Source organism: Lissotriton helveticus, chromosome 2_1 (genome assembly GCF_964261635.1).
Source record: "Lissotriton helveticus chromosome 2_1, aLisHel1.1, whole genome shotgun sequence".
Classification (NCBI taxonomy): Eukaryota; Metazoa; Chordata; class Amphibia; order Caudata; family Salamandridae; genus Lissotriton; species Lissotriton helveticus.
Genome location: NC_136059.1, coordinates 1,123,373,798 through 1,123,392,549, shown reverse-complemented (window position 1 = coordinate 1,123,392,549; position 18,752 = coordinate 1,123,373,798). Strand labels below are relative to the sequence as shown.

At 45.2% G+C, this 18,752-nt stretch overlaps 1 protein-coding gene across 1 annotated transcript in view; it reads right to left on the bottom strand.

Moving 5' to 3' along the window:
* The window catches only part of MLLT3 (MLLT3 super elongation complex subunit), a 659,507-nt gene that overhangs the window by 16,210 nt on the left and 624,545 nt on the right, over window positions 1–18,752 (bottom strand). Inside the window, exons 9-10 of the mRNA XM_078675949.1 lie at window positions 7,035–7,106; window positions 5,219–5,290 (exon numbers count right to left, since the gene is read on the bottom strand). Coding sequence (XP_078532075.1) covers window positions 5,219–5,290; window positions 7,035–7,106 — 144 coding nt within the window. The remainder of the gene's footprint in view (window positions 1–5,218; window positions 5,291–7,034; window positions 7,107–18,752) is intronic.

Sequence of the window (18,752 nt, the reverse complement as noted above, 5' to 3'; positions counted from 1 at the left end):
GACACTTGTACACGTTGTAATGGCTCCTGTGACTCGATGGCAGTCGCTGGTCTCTAACCCTAGGCACCTAAACACAACACATGATCTACAATCTGATGGCTGAGGCAAATCAGAGAAGACCGCCCCTACCCTCACGTCAAACACTTTACTGCTGAGTTGAGTGAACGAGGATGAGGGGCAGCCACCATAAACCCACTAACAGGAAGACGCTCTGGATTAACAATGGAAACAAGCATTGAAAATGCAACAGATCTCGCCTTTGGTTAAGTTAAAGCCATTTGCTTTGCTAATGGTATTGTATAGCAAAGCGAATGGCTTTAACTTAATAAAAGGCGAGACCTATTGCATTTTTAATGCTTGTTATGTATTTCAACCACAGGATTTTGGTCGAAGTCCAAATCCTGTGCCAGAGTAATACTGGCTTGGCTTTGATGGTGTCTGAGATATACGGAATGCCCAGCTCACTGTGACCATTATAAACAGGAGTACTGCTGGGTGCCCCTAAAATGAACCTTAAAAAAGCATTTTCAACACACTCTATAAAGTTGGTATCACTAAAACCACACACACCTGCCCCAAAGATAGCAATACTCACACATTTGGCTTTATATATATTAAGCAGTATCTCTAGGCCTTTTTCCTAGTTTCTTTGCAAAGTTAGCAACCGCAGCAGTTGATTTCATAAAGAGAAGACTCCTGCTTTTAACAGCCTCTAAGCCAAGATCAATTAAGATCCCCAGGTATGTAGACATTTTAGTGGAATCCACCCTGCTTTCCCCAAGGGGTAGGCTCGTTCATTTCTGTCTCTGTCAGCCTTAGGGTGGCCTTCCCCTCCCTTTTTGCCCTTTTGCCTCCCATTTTTACCTTACCTTTTGTTGGACTTTGAACTCTGGGCGCCTCACCACTGCTAAACAGTGCTGAGGTGCAGGTGCTCTCCCCTAAAACCTTGTGAGGCTGGCATATCTGCCACAAGCCACTGCGACCGCAGTAAGGCTTAATCCTCCATAGGCTAACATTGGGAACTTCCCCTTATGGGATAACTTTTGACCGGGACCTCATAAGTCTGTCATGTTTGGTCTTGTCGGACTCGGGGCGGGGAACCCTTTCCAATGATATATAGGGTTTGGGCACTACTACGCTAGGGATCCCACTTTTATAAAGTGGACCTTTTCCTGCCTACACTTAGATTAGGCTCTGCAGATTCCCCCTCCCTTCTGCATACTGATAGCCTGCCTGGGTTGGGAGGTGGGAGTGGTGATTCACACCACCTTCCCTGGGATGAGCTGTGATGGGCTGCCCACTGTAGCCTTAACGGCTTGTCACTCGTCACTGTGACAGCTAGGTCAGGGAAGGCAGGGAACATACCAGAACTCCCTGGACTCTTCCAGAAGCCCCTGCCCCCAGACCCTTCCAGAGACTTCCACCACTTTCTAGCCCCTGAACTGTAGAATATATAAGGGAGGGTCCTGGCCTCACATTCTTGTTACACTGCTGGACCTGGAGGAATCCATGCTGGAGTAAGGACTGCTGCACAAGAGGATTGCCGCTGGGAAGGAGGCTGACTGCTCCAAGGAACTGCTGCCCCACAACCTGCTGAGCTGCCCTACTGTCTGCTGATCCTGCCCTGCATGGGAAGCTGAAACATCATCTCCAGAGTGTCTCCACAATCCACCAACCGTTGTCTACAACCTGCCTCTGCAGAACCTATAAGAACAATAAAGCTTCTTAAAACGGCCTCTGTGCCTTTAAACTGCCTTCTGGAACAGCAACACTGTAGAGACTTGCCCCTGCAACGCTGTGCGTGTTGTATCACTTGCCCTGGGACCTTTCAAAATTGCCTCTGCCGCCCAGGGGGGGGGGGGGGGGGGGGGTGGAATCCTTTTATCTAGCACCCCCCGAAGTCACTGCCGCTGCCCAGGACCGAATGGTGCCACATAGTGCTGTGAGAGGAACTGGGTCGCTGTGATCCTGGAGAGAACTACCGCCGCCGGGCCCCTGGGGCACTGGGAAGCGCTGTGGAAGTGAAGCGATGTGCCCCCTGACCTCACCACCGCAGGGCGGAGGCAGAATGCTGCTGGAATTACCCCTGAAGTTGCCGCCGCCGGCCCGGACTGAGTGCATTATTCAAATTGCACCCGGGGTGCTGAGCGCGGCGTCTGCACTCCCCTGGAGATCGGATTTGAACACTGGCCATAAGATCACCGCTGTGGGTCCCTGGAGTATGGTGTTAGTCAACGCTGCAGCCCAGAGTCAATCATAACTAAATTAATGGGTCCCCATAATCACCGCCTCTTGCCCGGGGTTTGAACGTGGTAAACTCTGCCCCCGGAATCACCACCGCAGCCCAGGAGCTTAGGGAGCCTCGGGCGCGTCATCAACAGAATCAGGGGAAAGCCGCGCTGGGATTGGTGGACCGGCAGCCCCAGGCCGTGCCGTGATTGGTTGTAGTGACCCCGGGGTCCTGTGGCGTTACCGGCAGGCCGCGTTATCATTGGCCCTGCCTCGCGGGCTTCCCCCACGCTTTGGCCAGGACAGGAGGAGCGGTGCCGGGAGAATGATCATGCTTCGCCGGACCCCGGGAAAGTGTTCTCACTCCCCCCCCCCCCCCCCCCCCCCTCCCGAGTGGCACAAACGAGGAGAGAGAAGCTCTGGGCGGAGGATCACCGCGGAGCAGTCTGCAAGCCGAGAACAGCCTCCCCAGGTAAACGCGCGCCCCGCACTGCCGCTCATTGTGTTGACCGGGCGGGCTTGGGGCCGGCGGGACTGCTGGGGGGTGTGAATGGGAGCCCCCGTGGAGGGACTCTTATTTGGAGCATAGTGTGTCCGCTCTGACCCCGAAGTCAGTGGTTAAGGTGCCCAATCGTATCCCAGCTTATAAAGAGCCTTTGTAGTTTCAACACTATAGTGGAAGATGGAATAAGCGGAGCAGCAGGGGCGAATGGAGTAGAACAATCGGAACACTTTCCTTTTGCCTCAGTCAGGGAACTGTTCTGTCCTTGGGAAACTGTATGCCTTAATGGATCAGAGACTGGCACCTAACTGCGGATGACTGAGGAAGTGTTATGCTGGTCCCGTCACTCTTCTACTAAAAGACAGTAACGACCATCCCCAGACATTGGACTGAGACGTGTGATTTTCTATATGGGGAATTCTGACTATTTTTGAACTGTGCACCATTTCCAGGTTAAGATAAGTTTACCTGCTTTATATGCGACTGGATTTATCTGACTGCTAATCCTGCCTGGAAACTGGTTTTACCTGTTTTTGGATCTCGCACAATTTTTAGGTAAAGATATTCCTATTTTTATATAAAACTGGTGTGGTGTTCCTTTTGTGAGTGCTTTCACTGTGTCACTGCTGCTGCGTGTTGCACAAATACTTTACACATTGTCTCTGAAGTTACGCCTTTGCTGCTCTGCGTCAAGCTACCAGGTCGGAAGCGGTGGTCCCTACTTGGACTAGGGTGCATACCCCTGCCAACTAGAGACCCCGGTTCTAACAGTCGCCCTTTACTACAACTCATAATATAGGTGTTTTTTTTGCATTTAATTTTAATCCCAAAGTGTCCATAAAGGTAGTGTAGGAGGCAAGGGCTCTTTGTAGGCCCAGCTGTGTATGGGCCATCAGTACTGCCTCGCCTGCATAGAGAAGGGAGACTATCAGTCGTTTGTTGATATACGGTGGGTCGCTTGCGCTTGCCACCATTACCTGTTCCAAGTTGTTTGTACCGGGTGTAAACAGGAATGGCGCAAGGAAGCAGCCCTGACTACCCTCTCTACTTTGAACGACGCTGTACATTCCCCCTTGGCTCCGTAACAAACCTTGGAGGTCGCCCCACTATATAATTGTCTTAAAAACTATCATTAGTGGGTCCACTTTTAATTCCACCAGGATTTCCCAAAGTTTACAATGAATAACACAGTCAAAAGCAGCTGTGAGATCCATAAAGGCTAAATAAAATTTCCCTAGTTTTGCCTGGTTATATTTACCTATTAAAAGACTAAGATTCAAAACCTGCTCAGTGGTCCCTAGGTCTTGCCTAAAGCCGAACTGGACATCAGTTAAAACATTAGATTCCTCCGCCCAGACTTGAAGACCATTTAAAACTATCCTACCAGCAACCTTCATCAATGAATCTAATAAGGAGATGAGCAATAGCAAGCAGGGTTTTCCCGATCCCCCTTCTTAAAAATAGGTACTATTATTGACTCTGTCCACGTCTTAATAAAGCCCTTTGCACAGCATGCTTGGAGGACCCGTGTTATTAAAGGTGTCCACAGCGGGGGGAATAGACTTAAATAAATCGACGGGCACCCCTTCTGGACCCGGGGCCTTTCCGCTTTTGCTGGCATTTATGGCCCGATCACTTCCTCATGTGGAAGTTGTACGTCAATTAGTAGGGAGATCTGGGAACAACCCCACTGTTGATTGAAAGGGAGGCTGTCCCTTTTGGCGTCACCCTGTATGCTATACACGCTAGAAAAACAAAACCAATCAATTTCTGCTCCTCTATTGCCACCGCTGACGGGTTCTTTAATTCAACAAAAAAGGTGCATTCACTGCTTGCCAGAATGAAGCACTATCTTTCCTTAGGGAAGCTTCATGAAGGGTAACCCATGCGTTCTCCTTTAGTTCCCTTCTTCTAGTACTCCATGCTTGATTATACTCCTTCCTGCATTCTCTAATTTCCTCCTTATCCCTCTCAGTTTTATGTAGGGCCGTCTTTTAAGTTTTTATAAGCTTTGGTGCAATTGGTATCAAACCAGCACTGTCTGCGGGTGTGTGCTTCTTTACTTTCCAACCTTAACAAATTTTGAATGACTGCAGTGATTTCAGAGAATGCTGAAAGTATATCTTTGTGTGAGGTAGTTTCCCTCAGACAAGCGAAGATTGATTTATAGGCCTTCATTACAATTTGTTTATTTAGTTCGTCTTCATTACAGCTAGAACATCGGAGAGAATAACCATTTAATTTCCCCAGCGTTATTTTCTGGGTCCATACTATTTGCTGGTTAGGTTGCGGATCTGACATAGTTGGAAGTCTAATGTTGATACTTAATGGAAGGTGATCACTTAACGAAATATGATACACAATAAGTGTGTATATTTGCTTTTAGCAGGAATACAAGGTTCTTGGAGCTTATAGTGTCACTGTATGACAACAAACACTACAGTCTGTTGATGGTGGCATGGGCTTTCTTGAATAGTTTTTGCTCACCTGTTGAAGTACATGTCTTTCCCGGAGAGTCATTAATCTTCTATGAAGCTCCACTAGCTCATCTAGATACGCCTGCAATTTGAAAACAATACTTTAGAAGATCCTAACTTTCAAAGCATAGTTAAACAACTGCAATTGCTTGAGTTATTTAGGTACATACATTACACATAAAAAAGATGATTAATTCGCAAATATATTATTGCGCAATGCATCTGCCTTTATCTATGTAATCTGCCCATTTGCAAAGTACAAATGCGCATTTCTATACGCAATAATATATTATGAATTTGATGCACAACTTTTGAGTAGCAAAGGAAAAAGTGCATCAAACTGGAACACCCTTATTTCAGCTGACAAAGCAATGCACATAGGGCTGTTGCAGGGATTATGCTCAGGAACAGAACTATGCGAGGGACCACAGAACATCAGCATGTAGGGACTGGGTCACTATACCACCTCAGTATCTATGAGCCCGAGTCTGACTAGATATAGCGCCTCACTTGCCCTCCTAACCTTTCCAGAGAAACAAGTGAGTTGGCACCCCAGAACACAATACTCTCAACCCTCTCAGGGATCCTGGTAACAGGATACGTCCTTTCACTCACTCACTCGTACTTGTTCACAAACAGATAAACAAGAGACGCAAAGGAAGTTTATAATATTTATTTAAACTGTCGTGCTTTAAGATACTACTTTTGCAACAGATGCATACCACAATATCATTAGCACGGTTCATAAACCATATATCATACAAAAGCCCTGTCCACTTATAAGACAGATTATACTAAACCTCCTGCTCTTTTCTACTGAAGCTAAAGGATTATATATTACAGATCTCTGGGATTAGTGGCGGACCCCGCACCTTAGAATACATAGGTGGATGTTCTACATCTCAGCTGGTGCAGCACTTTTGCCTCAGGACCTTCATTCAGTGTGTGTTTTTCAGAAACCTTGTCCCCAGTTATGGAAAAAGACTTGCATGTTCACAAACAGCAGCTGCATTCTCTTGTTATGTCTAGGTGCTAGTGTCAGACCAGAGAGAATAAAAAGGGGCATTGTTGGGTGACCTTGTCTAGGGTGTTCAAATTAACCCCCAGGAAAAGAACAAAATACGAAAACATGTGCAAGTTCTGTGTGAAAATGCAATGTGGCACAAAAACAAGCGTGTCAAATAATAACATGTGCAAAATAGAAGTGACCTACAACGTGCACAATTAGACTTACATAGTGAAAACAACAATGGGCCATGTAGGAAACACACAACAGGTCGACATGTCCACCTACTAAGCCAAAGCCTGGTACTGAAAGCCAAGTGTAGGCGAAATCATTCACAAAGTGAAAACTGTTCAGTTCCAACACCTTCTATTGAGCATGTTCAAGCTGCCAATATCAACTGAAGAAAGCAACAGACTAAGGTACAGGGGTACCTTTTGCAATGTACCCCTTTTTCCAGCATTTTGACTTTCCCCTTAAAACAAACGCTAACATGGACACCTGCTGAACACTGCATGCTTCCATTCCATGCTTCTTTTGAAGTTGGTGAAATGAGAAACTGTTGATCTAATGATAATGAGGTAAGCCCTCTGATCCTCTTTGCATCCAATTTGCACATTGGGCAAAGGTCTTTTCATAGCGCTGAGCTATGCAAAGCTAGCATAGCACTGCAGAAAGCCTGATAATGCACATGACAGTGAAATTATTAGTAAGCCAAAGTAGCAGTCTAGTTCTGCTTTGAAAAAAAGCTAATTTGATAAAGCAGTCCAGCCAGCCCATTTTGATAAAATAACGGATTAGGTTGTTGAAAAAAACTTCTTACCTTGTCACATTCCCCATTCTTTAATGACTTTTCAGACATGGTCTGCTTAATTGGGTTTTTCACTTCTACAATCTGGGGTATGAAAGAAAAAATATGTTTAGCACAACTTTAATTTGGCTTTACTGTACACATTACCGAAGGACGAGTTATGGAACGCCACGGTGACATGCAATATCCGTATCCTCTAGTGCAAAACGAAACACAAAAACCTGTAATTAATTTGCTACAAACAGATATTGGAAACAGTTCAATAAAAGTCAGTTTAATAAAATTAAAAAAGCTGCACTACCTAGGAATGTGTAGAAACATGCAGAAAGATTCTAGCTTTTCTCTATCTAATTAGTCCAAAAAATTAACATGTTCTCTCTGCTTGTCACTGTGAGCTAAAACAATACATCAGAAGAGAGAGAAGCAACGTTCTGTTTTCCTTGCTTTAAACAGCTGCATCATTTGTGCTCCGTGAGCCAACCTGCCTTTCATCTCAGCTGCTGCCTGTGGCAGCAGGCATTGTTAAGTCAGAACTCCACTGTAATAACTTATAATAGTCGAGTTCCGACACCTTTTCTTTATAACCGGTGTGTCACAAGTCGCAGATAATAAAGAAAATAGAGACTGGCATTCATATGGGGATTACAGAATCTCATGTATTATACTTACTTTCAGTACTGTCGAATAATATTGGAAAGGTAAGGGTACTGCCTAATATGAAACAAGCATTTACAATGCAATAGGTCTCGGGTTAATTAAGTTTGAGCTATTGGCATTGCTAAATAATGCAACACCAACTGCAACAAAAGTCTATAAATTGTAGGCCAAAAAAATATGTATTTTTTTTTGTTGCAATGGTGGCATGCTGCGCTTTAGATGAATATGTTTAAAAGTAAAGTGCGCCATACTGCGACTGCTACAATAGTTAATTGTTGATGCATTAACAATTGATGTGTGCACTGATGGCTGGTGGTATGTGTGCCTGTAGAAATTGTGCACTGATGGCTGGTGGTGTGTGTGCCTGGTGGAAGTGTGCACTGCCGGCTGGTGGTGTGTGTGCCTGGTGGAAACGTGCACTGCCGGCTGGTGGTGTGTGTCTGATGAAAGAGTGCACTGACAGCTGGTGGTGTGGGTGTGCCTCGTGCAAGCATGTACTGACGTCTGGTGGTGTGTGTGCCTGGTGGAGGCGTGCACTGACGGCTGGTGGTGTTTGGGCCCGGTAAAAGCGTGCACTGACGGCTGGGGGTGTTTGTGCCCGGTGAAAGCGTGCACTGACGACTGATTGTGTCTGTGCCTGGTGAAAGTGTGCACTGACGGTGTGGTTGTGTGTGTGGTTGTATGTGGTTGTGTGTGTGGTTGTGTGTGTGGTTGTGTGTGTGGTTGTGAGTGTGGTTGTGAGTGTGGTTGTGAGTGTGGTTGTGAGTGTGGTTGTGAGTGTGGTTGTGAGTGTGGTTGTGAGTGTGGTTGTGAGTGTGGTTGTGAGTGTGGTTGTGAGTGTGGTTGTGAGTGTGGTTGTGAGTGTGGTTGTGAGTGTGTGGTTGTGTGTGTGTGGTTGTGTGTGTGTGGTTGTGTGTGTGTGGTTGTGTGTGTGTGTGGTTGTGTGTGTGTGGTTGTGTGTGTGTGTGTGTGTGTGGTTGTGTGTGTGGCTGTGTGTGTGTGGCTGTGTGTGTGTGGTTGCATGTGTGGTTGTGTGTGTGGTTGTGGTTGCGTGTGTGGTTGTGGTTGCGTGTGTGGTTGTGTGTGTGGTTGTGGTTGTGTGTGTGGTTGTGGTTGTGTGTGTGGTTGTGTGAGTGTGGTTGTGTGTGTGGCTGTGTGTGTGTTGTGTTGTGTGTGTTTGTGTGTGTTTGTGTGGCTGTGTGTGTGGCTGTGTGTGTGTGGCTGTGTGTGTGTGGCTGTGTGTGTGTGGTTGTGTGTGTGTGGTTGTGTGTGTGTGTGGTTGTGTGTGTGTGGTTGTGTGTGTGTGTGGTTGTGTGTGTGTGTGGTTGTGTGTGTGTGGTTGTGTGTGTGTGTGTGTGGTTGTGTGTGTGTGTGTGTGGTTGTGTGTGTGTGTATGGTTGTGCGCCTCGAGCTGGGAATCCTTTTAAATAAAAGGAGAGACGCGTGCACTGGTGCAGTGTGCGCCTCTGGGTATGCACACAGACACATACTGTCTCGCGGGTGGTAAAACGTACGCTTGCAATAAATGCATCTCAGAGACAGACTCGTTCTAGTGAACGACAGTAAAGTGTGATGGTTCGCCGCAGTGAGTGCACACCTGCGACAGGGACAGAAGCTGTCACTGTGAAAGCGTCTGACAAACGGACAACAGACAGGCTCACTGTGATGAATGCACTTAGAACAGTGACATAAGAGCCAGGTAAATTGTAGCAAGTTCGCCTCATAAACTGAGTGCAGAGACAAGTTGACTGTAGTGCGTGTACCTGGCAGAGTTGTAAGAGACACGCCTACTGTGGGAAGTACACCTGAGCGTGGCCGTAGACACACACTCTCTGAGGCGAATAAAACTTAGCAGCGCAGAGAAGCACTATATTTAGCTACGCTTGAATGTGACAGCTACCCTTGTAGATAGAGCCCCTCAGAGAGAGGCTTGCTGTAGTGACTGCACATGATAGAGCGACAACACATGCCGAGCACTGCAGTGACTGCACCTGAGAGGGGCAGAGACATGTTTACTGTAGTGAGCTCGTCTGGGGAGTGACAAACTCCCTGCAGTGACTTGCATGCACCAGAGCGACTGGCGACAGAGACAGTCTTGGCGCGGTGACTGCAGGAGAGAGAGTGCAAGTAAACAGTTCCTCTAGGGACTCTCCTTGCCAATTAAACTTGTTCTGAAAAAAGGCTTTCAAAGTGACACATTTACCGCGCACAGCACACTCCAGTCACAGCAAGACAACCACGGGACAAGTGTGACAAGTGGCAGAGACAGGTTCACAGCAGTGACAACTGCACTTGGCAGGTTAGCAGCAGATTGAAGTAGTGACTGCATCCGAGAGATGATGGAAGTGACAGCCGCGCTCCAGTGATTGCTACAGATAGTGACAGGTTTAAACAGCGCTCTAGTGCGGGACTCCCGGAGTGACAGCCTTACTGGACATACAAAATTCAGTGATTGCGGGCAGACAGGGGAACAGTTAATGCACGTGAGAAAGCGTGACAGCAAAGAGTCGTACAACATTAATTACACTCGCGAGCTGACAGGTGCACCTCTGTTAGCAGTGGGGGTTTCAGAACGACTTACTCTTTCTCACTGCACGTCAGTGAAAGCAAGGCGACAACTTGACGACTTGGAACAGTGAGTCAGCCTGAAAGTGACGGACAGACACTTATCGCGTTGGACGCTGAGTGACAGCAGTGACTGAAATGTGAGCACTCCCCGATGACAGCTTTCATAGAGTTGCTTGGTGCTCATCCGGTGGTCAGTGGCAGGCTGTGGGTCTCTCTGGGACAGCAGTGACAGCCTTCCTGAGGGCTCCTCTGATGAAGCACTGACAGATTCAGGGAGCGCTCATGCACAAACAAAACTGTTCATGAAGGTCCGCTTCCGGTAGGGGTTGGAAAACAGAGTATATGTACTGGTGTAATACCAACCTATTGTGTGCCAAGAAAGTGTGTGTGTGTGTTTTTGAATGAGTGAGTGAGATGGTCTGTGTGTCACTATGGCTAGTAGAGAGATCGAAAGGAATGATGTGGCAGCATGGTGCATAACAGTATAAAGTATACTTCCGACAGTAGCCCCCCGGACTCTCTGGATGACCACCTGCCCCCAAGGCCGCAGCCCTTTAACAAACACTCTGTCGGCTAAGTAGCACTACGCACTTGGTTACATTACTCGTTCCCTAATGTGAGAGGGTTCCAGGTGCTTGTAACAGGAGCGGCCTGGGGAATCCCACCCCAGCTGCAATTACTGAGCAGATGGGGAGAGGACCGTGCCAGGGCCCGGCTGCAGTGTGCTTCCAACACCGCCTACCGACCCAGCCCAAAGGCGCAGAGAATGCACTGCACGTGGCCCGGTTACATAACATGTCAAATACCGCTGCTTCCTGAAATAAAGCCTGCCTGTTTATCAGCGCCGCGCGCCCCTCTGCAGACTCCCCCTGCATTCCAAAGTCAGTCACGTGACCTCTTCCCGAGGAGCGCGACGTGATCCGATTCTTTCTGCCATGCTGAAAACAGCAGAAGTTAACGCACGCAATGTTATCCTTTGGCAAAGTGCTGCGCGTGGCCAGGTCTTGTATCCACTTTCCACTCGTTGTCGGCTGAGCCGACAGCTATAGTTCTCTGGAGAGAACGCGCTTCGCGCGTTTCTAGCCGAGACCTAAAAATGATAACATTTATTCTGATCTAGATTCTCCTGGAGCATATGACAAGCCCAAAGAGAAGGAGTATTGTTACTTAACATTTTTAGCTCCCTTTCAGTCTTTCGAGATACGGATGGGTGTCAGAAATATGACGCATACAAGTACTGCACGTATCTGCCATTGCAGCAAACCTTGAAATTCGTTTTAATATGGTGTGAAATTACAAGAATTCTGTGACTGAGTTCCAAAACTAAAATTCAGATGGTAAAGTGGAAAACCTACAAAACGAACTGCACATGCTGCTCCTCATTTTTAGTGCATTAACCCCAACCTCACAGTAATACTGTGCAGTAACGTTACTACTGCAGGGCTCTATCTAGGCTGTACCTAGGAACCGATTAGAAGGTTCACCTTTCATTTAATTTAATTTAGATTCGCTTTTTTAACTTTGTCTAAATGTTTCTGCTTTTGCTCTCTACTTCCTCTTATTTTCTATAAAGGTCCGGATTTTCTTGCCATAAGTGTTTGTCTCTTTCTGCAGCTTCATCCTTTCTGCCTCTCATAGCCTGTCACTCTGTCAAGCCAACATATGTGAGACTGGGGAGAAAAAAGTGGGAGACTGCACAATAATGTAATGGCTTCTTCCTCAGGGGTGAGACTATTTTTAAGAAAATCATCCCTTTCCTCTTGAAACTCCCTTTTCCCAAAAGTCAGAACATATAATACAGTGCGTTTTCAAAGGCTAACGTTTTGAAATTTTATCCATAACATGATAGGCAAGTTTTTTTGGTATGTGTTGCATTTTTAAATATGATTTAGAATTTCTTTTCATACATGTTGTAGACATATATATGTGAAAGAGTACTTGTACAACACACATTTAGCAGGGAAGCAAAAGAGCATTGAACAGTAGGGTGAGGGTCGAATGCACAATAATAAGAAAAGAGAGGAGAGGAGGGGAAGCCATTGGGAGAGGTGGCAGCTTTGTGTAAAGAGGTGTCTAATGCGATGGAGATGGTGTCCTAGATCCTGAAAACCCATGTGGAGAAAGCCTGCTTTAAAGTCTTTTTCTCGCCTCCAGTGTAGCTGACTCAACAGGGAGGGCAAATATTTTGGGCAGTTATATTTGAATGTTATTTCTACAGCTTCTCTTGAAGATGATGCATGCCTGGAGGAAGAGTCTGTGAAGTTGCTGCCGGATTGGGACAGTGCGGTTGGATGTTTAAGGCCCTTGACTAGATGAGTAGAAGTGAGCTGAAAGCCCTTCAGAGATGGTATTATGATCAGAGCACAGTCTGATTGAGCTGAGTTTTGGCACTGTCCAGGTGGGAGAGAATAAAAGCTTGCAATGTTGATCTCAGGTAGACAGAGGTAGGAAAGGTTTCACATTTTTGAGGAGGGGAAGGCTGTTGCAAAGCTGCTATGCATTTCTTAAAGGTGCGCTCCTTGGAATGTATGTAAAGAGTGAGACCAAAATAAAGACATTCTCATGATACTTTCTCCACACATCTTGCAAACCTAAGCTAAAAATGTATATATAGCACCAACGTACAAATTTCATAAAGTTGCTCAACAGGAAATAGCTAGATTATATTCAAGTAAAACCATCAGGCGTTTTTCAACTACATACTATAGAATGAACAGTGGATAGAGCCTACAGCTGGAAATACTATTGAGAGCAGAAATCAAGATTACTCTGTATGTCTTGTTTACAGCTCTGTGGATAGCAGAAAGAAAAGGGGTCTGTTTTATCAATGACCCAAAAAATTGAAAGATGGCATCACTGAATGGTAAAAAAACACCTTGCCAAAAAATAAAGAATATTTTAACCACTTAGTCAAGCTGCAGTTTGTGTGCTTCGACAATGTCAGTGCTTTTTCATGTTTGATAACAAGCACTATCTGCAGACCCCGGGCACTGCAATGGGGAGTTGCTTTGCTCCCAGCTATGCATGTCTCTACAAGGGCAGGTGGGAGGCGCAAAACGTGGCTAACATCCATCTGTATGATGAACATGTAGCACTCTGGGCCCGCTGCATTGATGTTTTCATTATTTGGAAAGGCTCCAAACAGCTTGCTCTCCAGTTAGCTGAGGAACTTAACAAAAATTATGCGAACCAAAGCTTCTCAAGTAACATTCATGAAAATATTCTTGAATTTCTGTATTTAAAACTCATGATCAACAACTCCCAGTTCGAGACTACGCTATTCCGTAAAGACATCGCTGACAACAGCATACTACATGCTACCTGGATCCGCCCTAGAAATTTAGTCTACAGCATTCCCTATGGGGAATTCATATGATCCAGGCATAACTGTAGTAACAATGCCGAATTTGAGACAGAAAAGATAAAAATGATGGACAGGTTTCGCATGAGAGGATACAGTCCTGAGACCCTTAAAACAGCTGATGCGATGGTGGAAAAATTGAAAAGAGATGCTCTTCATGCTTCTAGGGGTAACACTCTAAGTGACATTTAATCCATCAGATTCATCACTGCGTATAGCAAACAAGCCAATAAAGTCAGAGGGGTATTACAGAAACACTGGCAGGTGTAACACAATCTCCAAGTATGTAGCAACCCATCACAAAATCTCCTTCAGAAGGAGTAAATCCCTTAAAGACATGTTATGTAGAAATATGATTTCTAGTCACCAGGATAGGAGAGTAATTAGAACAGCTGGATGCGTGACATGAAAAATTGCAAAGCATGTAAATCGAGCAGAAATGTACATTCTTTTACTATACCCAATGCCACCAAGGAATTTAAGATCCTTAAGGGTTTTCTTATGCAACTCTGAATTTTGTGCATACTGCCTGAAATATCCTTGCAACCTGTACATATCGACAGTACTATTCAGAAGGTAAAAAAAAATATCTTGGAACACGAGACCCATCATCCGCCGCAATTAACAATACCCGGTTGCAAGGCATTTCAGGGAATGTCACTCTAGCGACAAAGGCTTGCTGCAATTCTTTGTGTTTGACTAGATCCCAGTTAACATTTGAGGTAGTGATAACGTGCCATCACTCAGAAGGCTGCAATCCTGCTAAATAACCAACTTCAGCACAGTACACCCCCCTGGGGCGCAGCATGGATGAGGAATTAGCAGTGCAATTAGTCTAATATCTCTATTATGTTTAGACTCCTTTGTTGATTATGTATTCTAGGCATTTCAGTGGACCTCTGTTTATTTTTAATACTAAGATTTTAAAATGGTATTTTCTATTTTTCACACGTGACATTGGGGAAGACTACACAGTCAAATAGGCGACTGCTTGAGTTAAATAAGAAGATTTCTTTTGTATATTTTGCTATTTTTGAGTTTTGAACTCCTTTGACTTAATTAGGGCTCTCATTTGGTTTATGTACTCTAGAATATGCGGGGTGGTAATTGAACATTAACTTGAGAGTATATTATTTCAAGTTAAATGTTATTGCTCACAACATGGTTATGCCTGTCACTCTAACCTGCATATCTTCTGTATCGGACTAAGGTGTTAAGCTTTAGCAGCTGCGTTGTTATAATTGTATCATTTTATTTAGAAAACCCACTAGGGTACTCTTTGTAGTTAAACACGTAGGACAGTATATATGCACTGTTTATCCCCAATTTCATGAAGGGCTGATATACCCTGATATGCCGCTTTGATGCCTTTCAGTTGGTCTAGAGAAGGACGTATATTCATTGTTACTGATGATAAAATGTTCTTTATTAAGCCTACTTGGGCGAGGGGGTCTATGCATATGATGTATATTGTGAGGGGTTTGGAGTATTTTATCAACACACGGTATTTGTACTAATATCAGGACCAACTTGGGTGCAAATATCTAATGTGTATGATGTTTACTATGAGTTAATTGAGGAAGTTTATCAATTCATTGTACTGCCGTAATATCTTGACAAACAACTTATAAGGAGTAAAGTTCTCAAGTACAAAAGCATTAAATACAGAAATATATTATGTTTCTAGGCTACTGCTAAGGTTGCAAACATTTTGTGAGATGGCACTGATGTGATTAGGAAACATCGGTAGCCCTTTGTTTTTATTACACTATTTGTTTATAAGTCCTTCTTCACTTACATGTGTTGACTCGTGAACAAGAGAACAGTGGGTCTTGAAACGCATTGGGTGTGTTTGCCAGCACCTAAAATTACAATGGAACATTTTCTCTGGAGTACGTGTGCTTTGCTTCGATATCGACAAAGCTTTGCATTGGATTACCCGGTTCCCACACCTGTACAAAAGCAGCAATCCTGGGATCGGATGCCGGACTGGCAATTTCGGGCACCGGGCAATCCCCCGGTAGGCTGGATGGGGTGGGGGCCGGTTTTCATGTCAGGGGGCCGGTTTTGTTGCTGGGACCGATTTGGCAGTGTCGGACCGACCGTGAGCACAACCAGCCTTGAGCACAACGATTCTCTCTGCATATATCAATGCTGGTGTTCCGTCCAGGTCCATGACGTGAGCAGTGACCCTGTGGCTGCCACCAATTTCAATTTCAAATAGGCAGGCAGCAGGCTACGATGATCAGGCCTGATTATGATCATTGTAATTTATTTTTTTTTAAAAACACCTGAGCATGACGTAGACACGTGCAGCACGCAAATGTCTCAACGTCTGCACGCCGAGGTTTTACTGTTAGTTCAGCCTTAGGGGGTGGAGGCGGGGTCTGCCGCCTGGTGATGCTCATGCGCCAGAGAGACGAGTAGGAAGAGAGGCACCTCATGGTTTAATTCCTCCTGTCTGCCGCCTCCAGGTGAGTCGATTTACAGTCATTTAAATTGCATGCAATCCTGATCCGATGATCTGATTCATGGGTGGCACAGCCTGGGGGCATTGCGACCGGGCCAGAATTAAAAGCAGAAGGGCCCAAGGGCCTAGACCCTCAGGCCGTCGCAATGCCCCCAGACTGAGCCACCCATGAATCAGATCATCATGATGGTAAAATTCGCCTTTGCAACAAATAGGAATGCCACAAAAGCGGGCTGCTCTGTCACCTTGCTGACCTCCACGCGGCAGAAAGCACTCTCCGGCCACAAGGAAGTCAAGCTGCAGAGACAAGACAATCCGTTATTTCAGTTGCCAGAACAGGTGTGATGGGGGACGATTAACTCATCTGGTAGCGCTCGCAACTCTAGTGTTCCCCAGTCATCCTTGCTAAGTGCCTTTCAGATGTTAGAAGTGGCACAGAGGTCAGGCAGTCGCAGTGTCAGTGTACAGTAGCAAACAGGTGGAGGTGACCCCTGTGACCGTGGGCGCTCATTATGCCACACATATGCTCATCGGTGTCACGTGAGGCCACGGAGTGTGTCACCAGGGCTCTCTTTTATTTCCCTACTACAAACAAGCCTTGTTGTTTGACAGACGTGGGTTTAATACAACATTCCGAGAGTTTGACCAGTGCTATCTGCAAACATATGAATGTAGCACATGCTTTATTAGACAATACAGCCCCCATAAAAAAATAAACTGAAGGCCTGAAAGACATGATTTTATAATACAACATTTTAAAGTAAACATGACTGTTGTTTTGCCAGCTTGTTTCATAATCCTGTTTTCAGTCTTTCCAGATGAGATAAAATTATTTTTGCTTTAATCCTGGCTGAGGCAAATCTACCCAAAATACGTACACCACAAGGGAAGGTCCCCTGAGGCAGGCATCTCGTGAACGGATTATCAAATAGGCGGCCTTTCATATCCAAAAACATGTAAATGTATTGCACTATCCTAAAAAAATCGAATAACATGGTTGCTAAGATTATATGAATAGGTGTATTTTTTGGCACGCCTGCACTTTGTCGAAATGTCCCAATGCCTTAATTAATGATGTACATTGTATATGACGCCATAATTAGTCAATCAGTGTACTGTTGATCACTCTAAAAACGTGCTCAATAAAATTAAAAAATAATTAAAAAAAGAAGGACGCCTTTCAACTTACCCCAGCACAGGCCTTACAAACTGCAAGGTGCTTGGCGACAAGCCATAGTGACGAGCAAGGGGTCCCTAGAGCAAACAAGCAAAATGGGCCTCTGACCACTTGTTGGGTAGTAAATTCCAACAATAATCCAGGTTAAGTAGGCCCGCACCTCTCCATCCTCTACACCACTGATAGCTGCGCCTCTGGGTGGTACCGATTCATGCACTGAAAAGCCACCTTTGGGTGTCTGTGCTGCCTTTCTTCATGATGCCCCTGAATGCAGCTTTGGTATGGATTAGATTTAATTTATATTTTTAAAATGCGGATTATACCCTAAAGTGTCTCGGTGCTAGCTCTGCACTTCTTGCATACTAGAGAAAACGATCATAGGACAATACAAGTGTAGATTACAGGGTCGATGAAAACAGCCAGGTTTTTAGCTGCTTTCTAAAATCGTGAGGTTTGTCTGTGATCTCCGATGAAAAGGCATTTGGTTCCAAAGAATGTCAATAGTAACTAGATCGTTTGTGCATTGCTTTGTAAAACTGAGCCTTCTTAAATTTGTAAGTTTGTATTTCTTCTGACCCAGGAAAGCTCTGCTTTCTAGTACAACTGTCAAACATAGAACCTCTCAGCAGATGTTTAGGCATTGACAGTTTTATGAATGTTTGTATCCAAACAACAGCTGTACACATCGTGTTTCCAGCACCAGTTTATTATTAGCAATTGGATTTTCACAAGGATGCGTACGAATTTTCAAGACTTTGGGCGGTATTTTACAATAAGTTTTTCAAACATGAGATTTAAAATGGTTTTTGTTTGTGCTAAATAGAAATGAAAACGGACCGATTAGCAGCTCTTTTCTAAAGATAACTGCGTAATAAGGCCAAGTGATGAGGGGGCATAAATGTTTCAATATAGAACATCACAAGTCAATAAATGCCACATTTCAGATAATTATGCTAACATGTCCTTGTAAAATGGCCTTGCTTCAATGAGAAGATCATAATAATATCTGTCTTATATTACACTCGAGGATGATGTCCTCCTGTTTATAGGTGCTGAATACCAGGTGATAATGTTACATTATAAAATGTTACCCATCCTATCAACCTGAGAATAGTGTACGTCGAATGTAGCCCAGCTGGCATTTGCCTCCTTGACTGACAGCTAGACATCGAACTCTGTAGGTGGCGTTTGACTCACTGATGCATCTTGGCACAAATGAACCCATCAATAATGTAATTGTTTTCAACTCATAAAATGTCCCTAATTACATAATAGATGACATCACTGATGACATAATCGGCCATGGCCCGGTCCCGCGTGCAGTGGCATTTGTTGTGAGCAGCAGGGGCGGAGCGAGTTGGTGGCTGGCCTCAGGCTCAGCGTGGCTCTAGTCTAGGCCTGGCTATGACTCGAGGTGGGTGGGTACTGCTGGTCATCTCTCCTGGTCCTCTGAGTGCATCCCTGGGGGCAAACTAAATGAAATTCCGTCTGTGACAT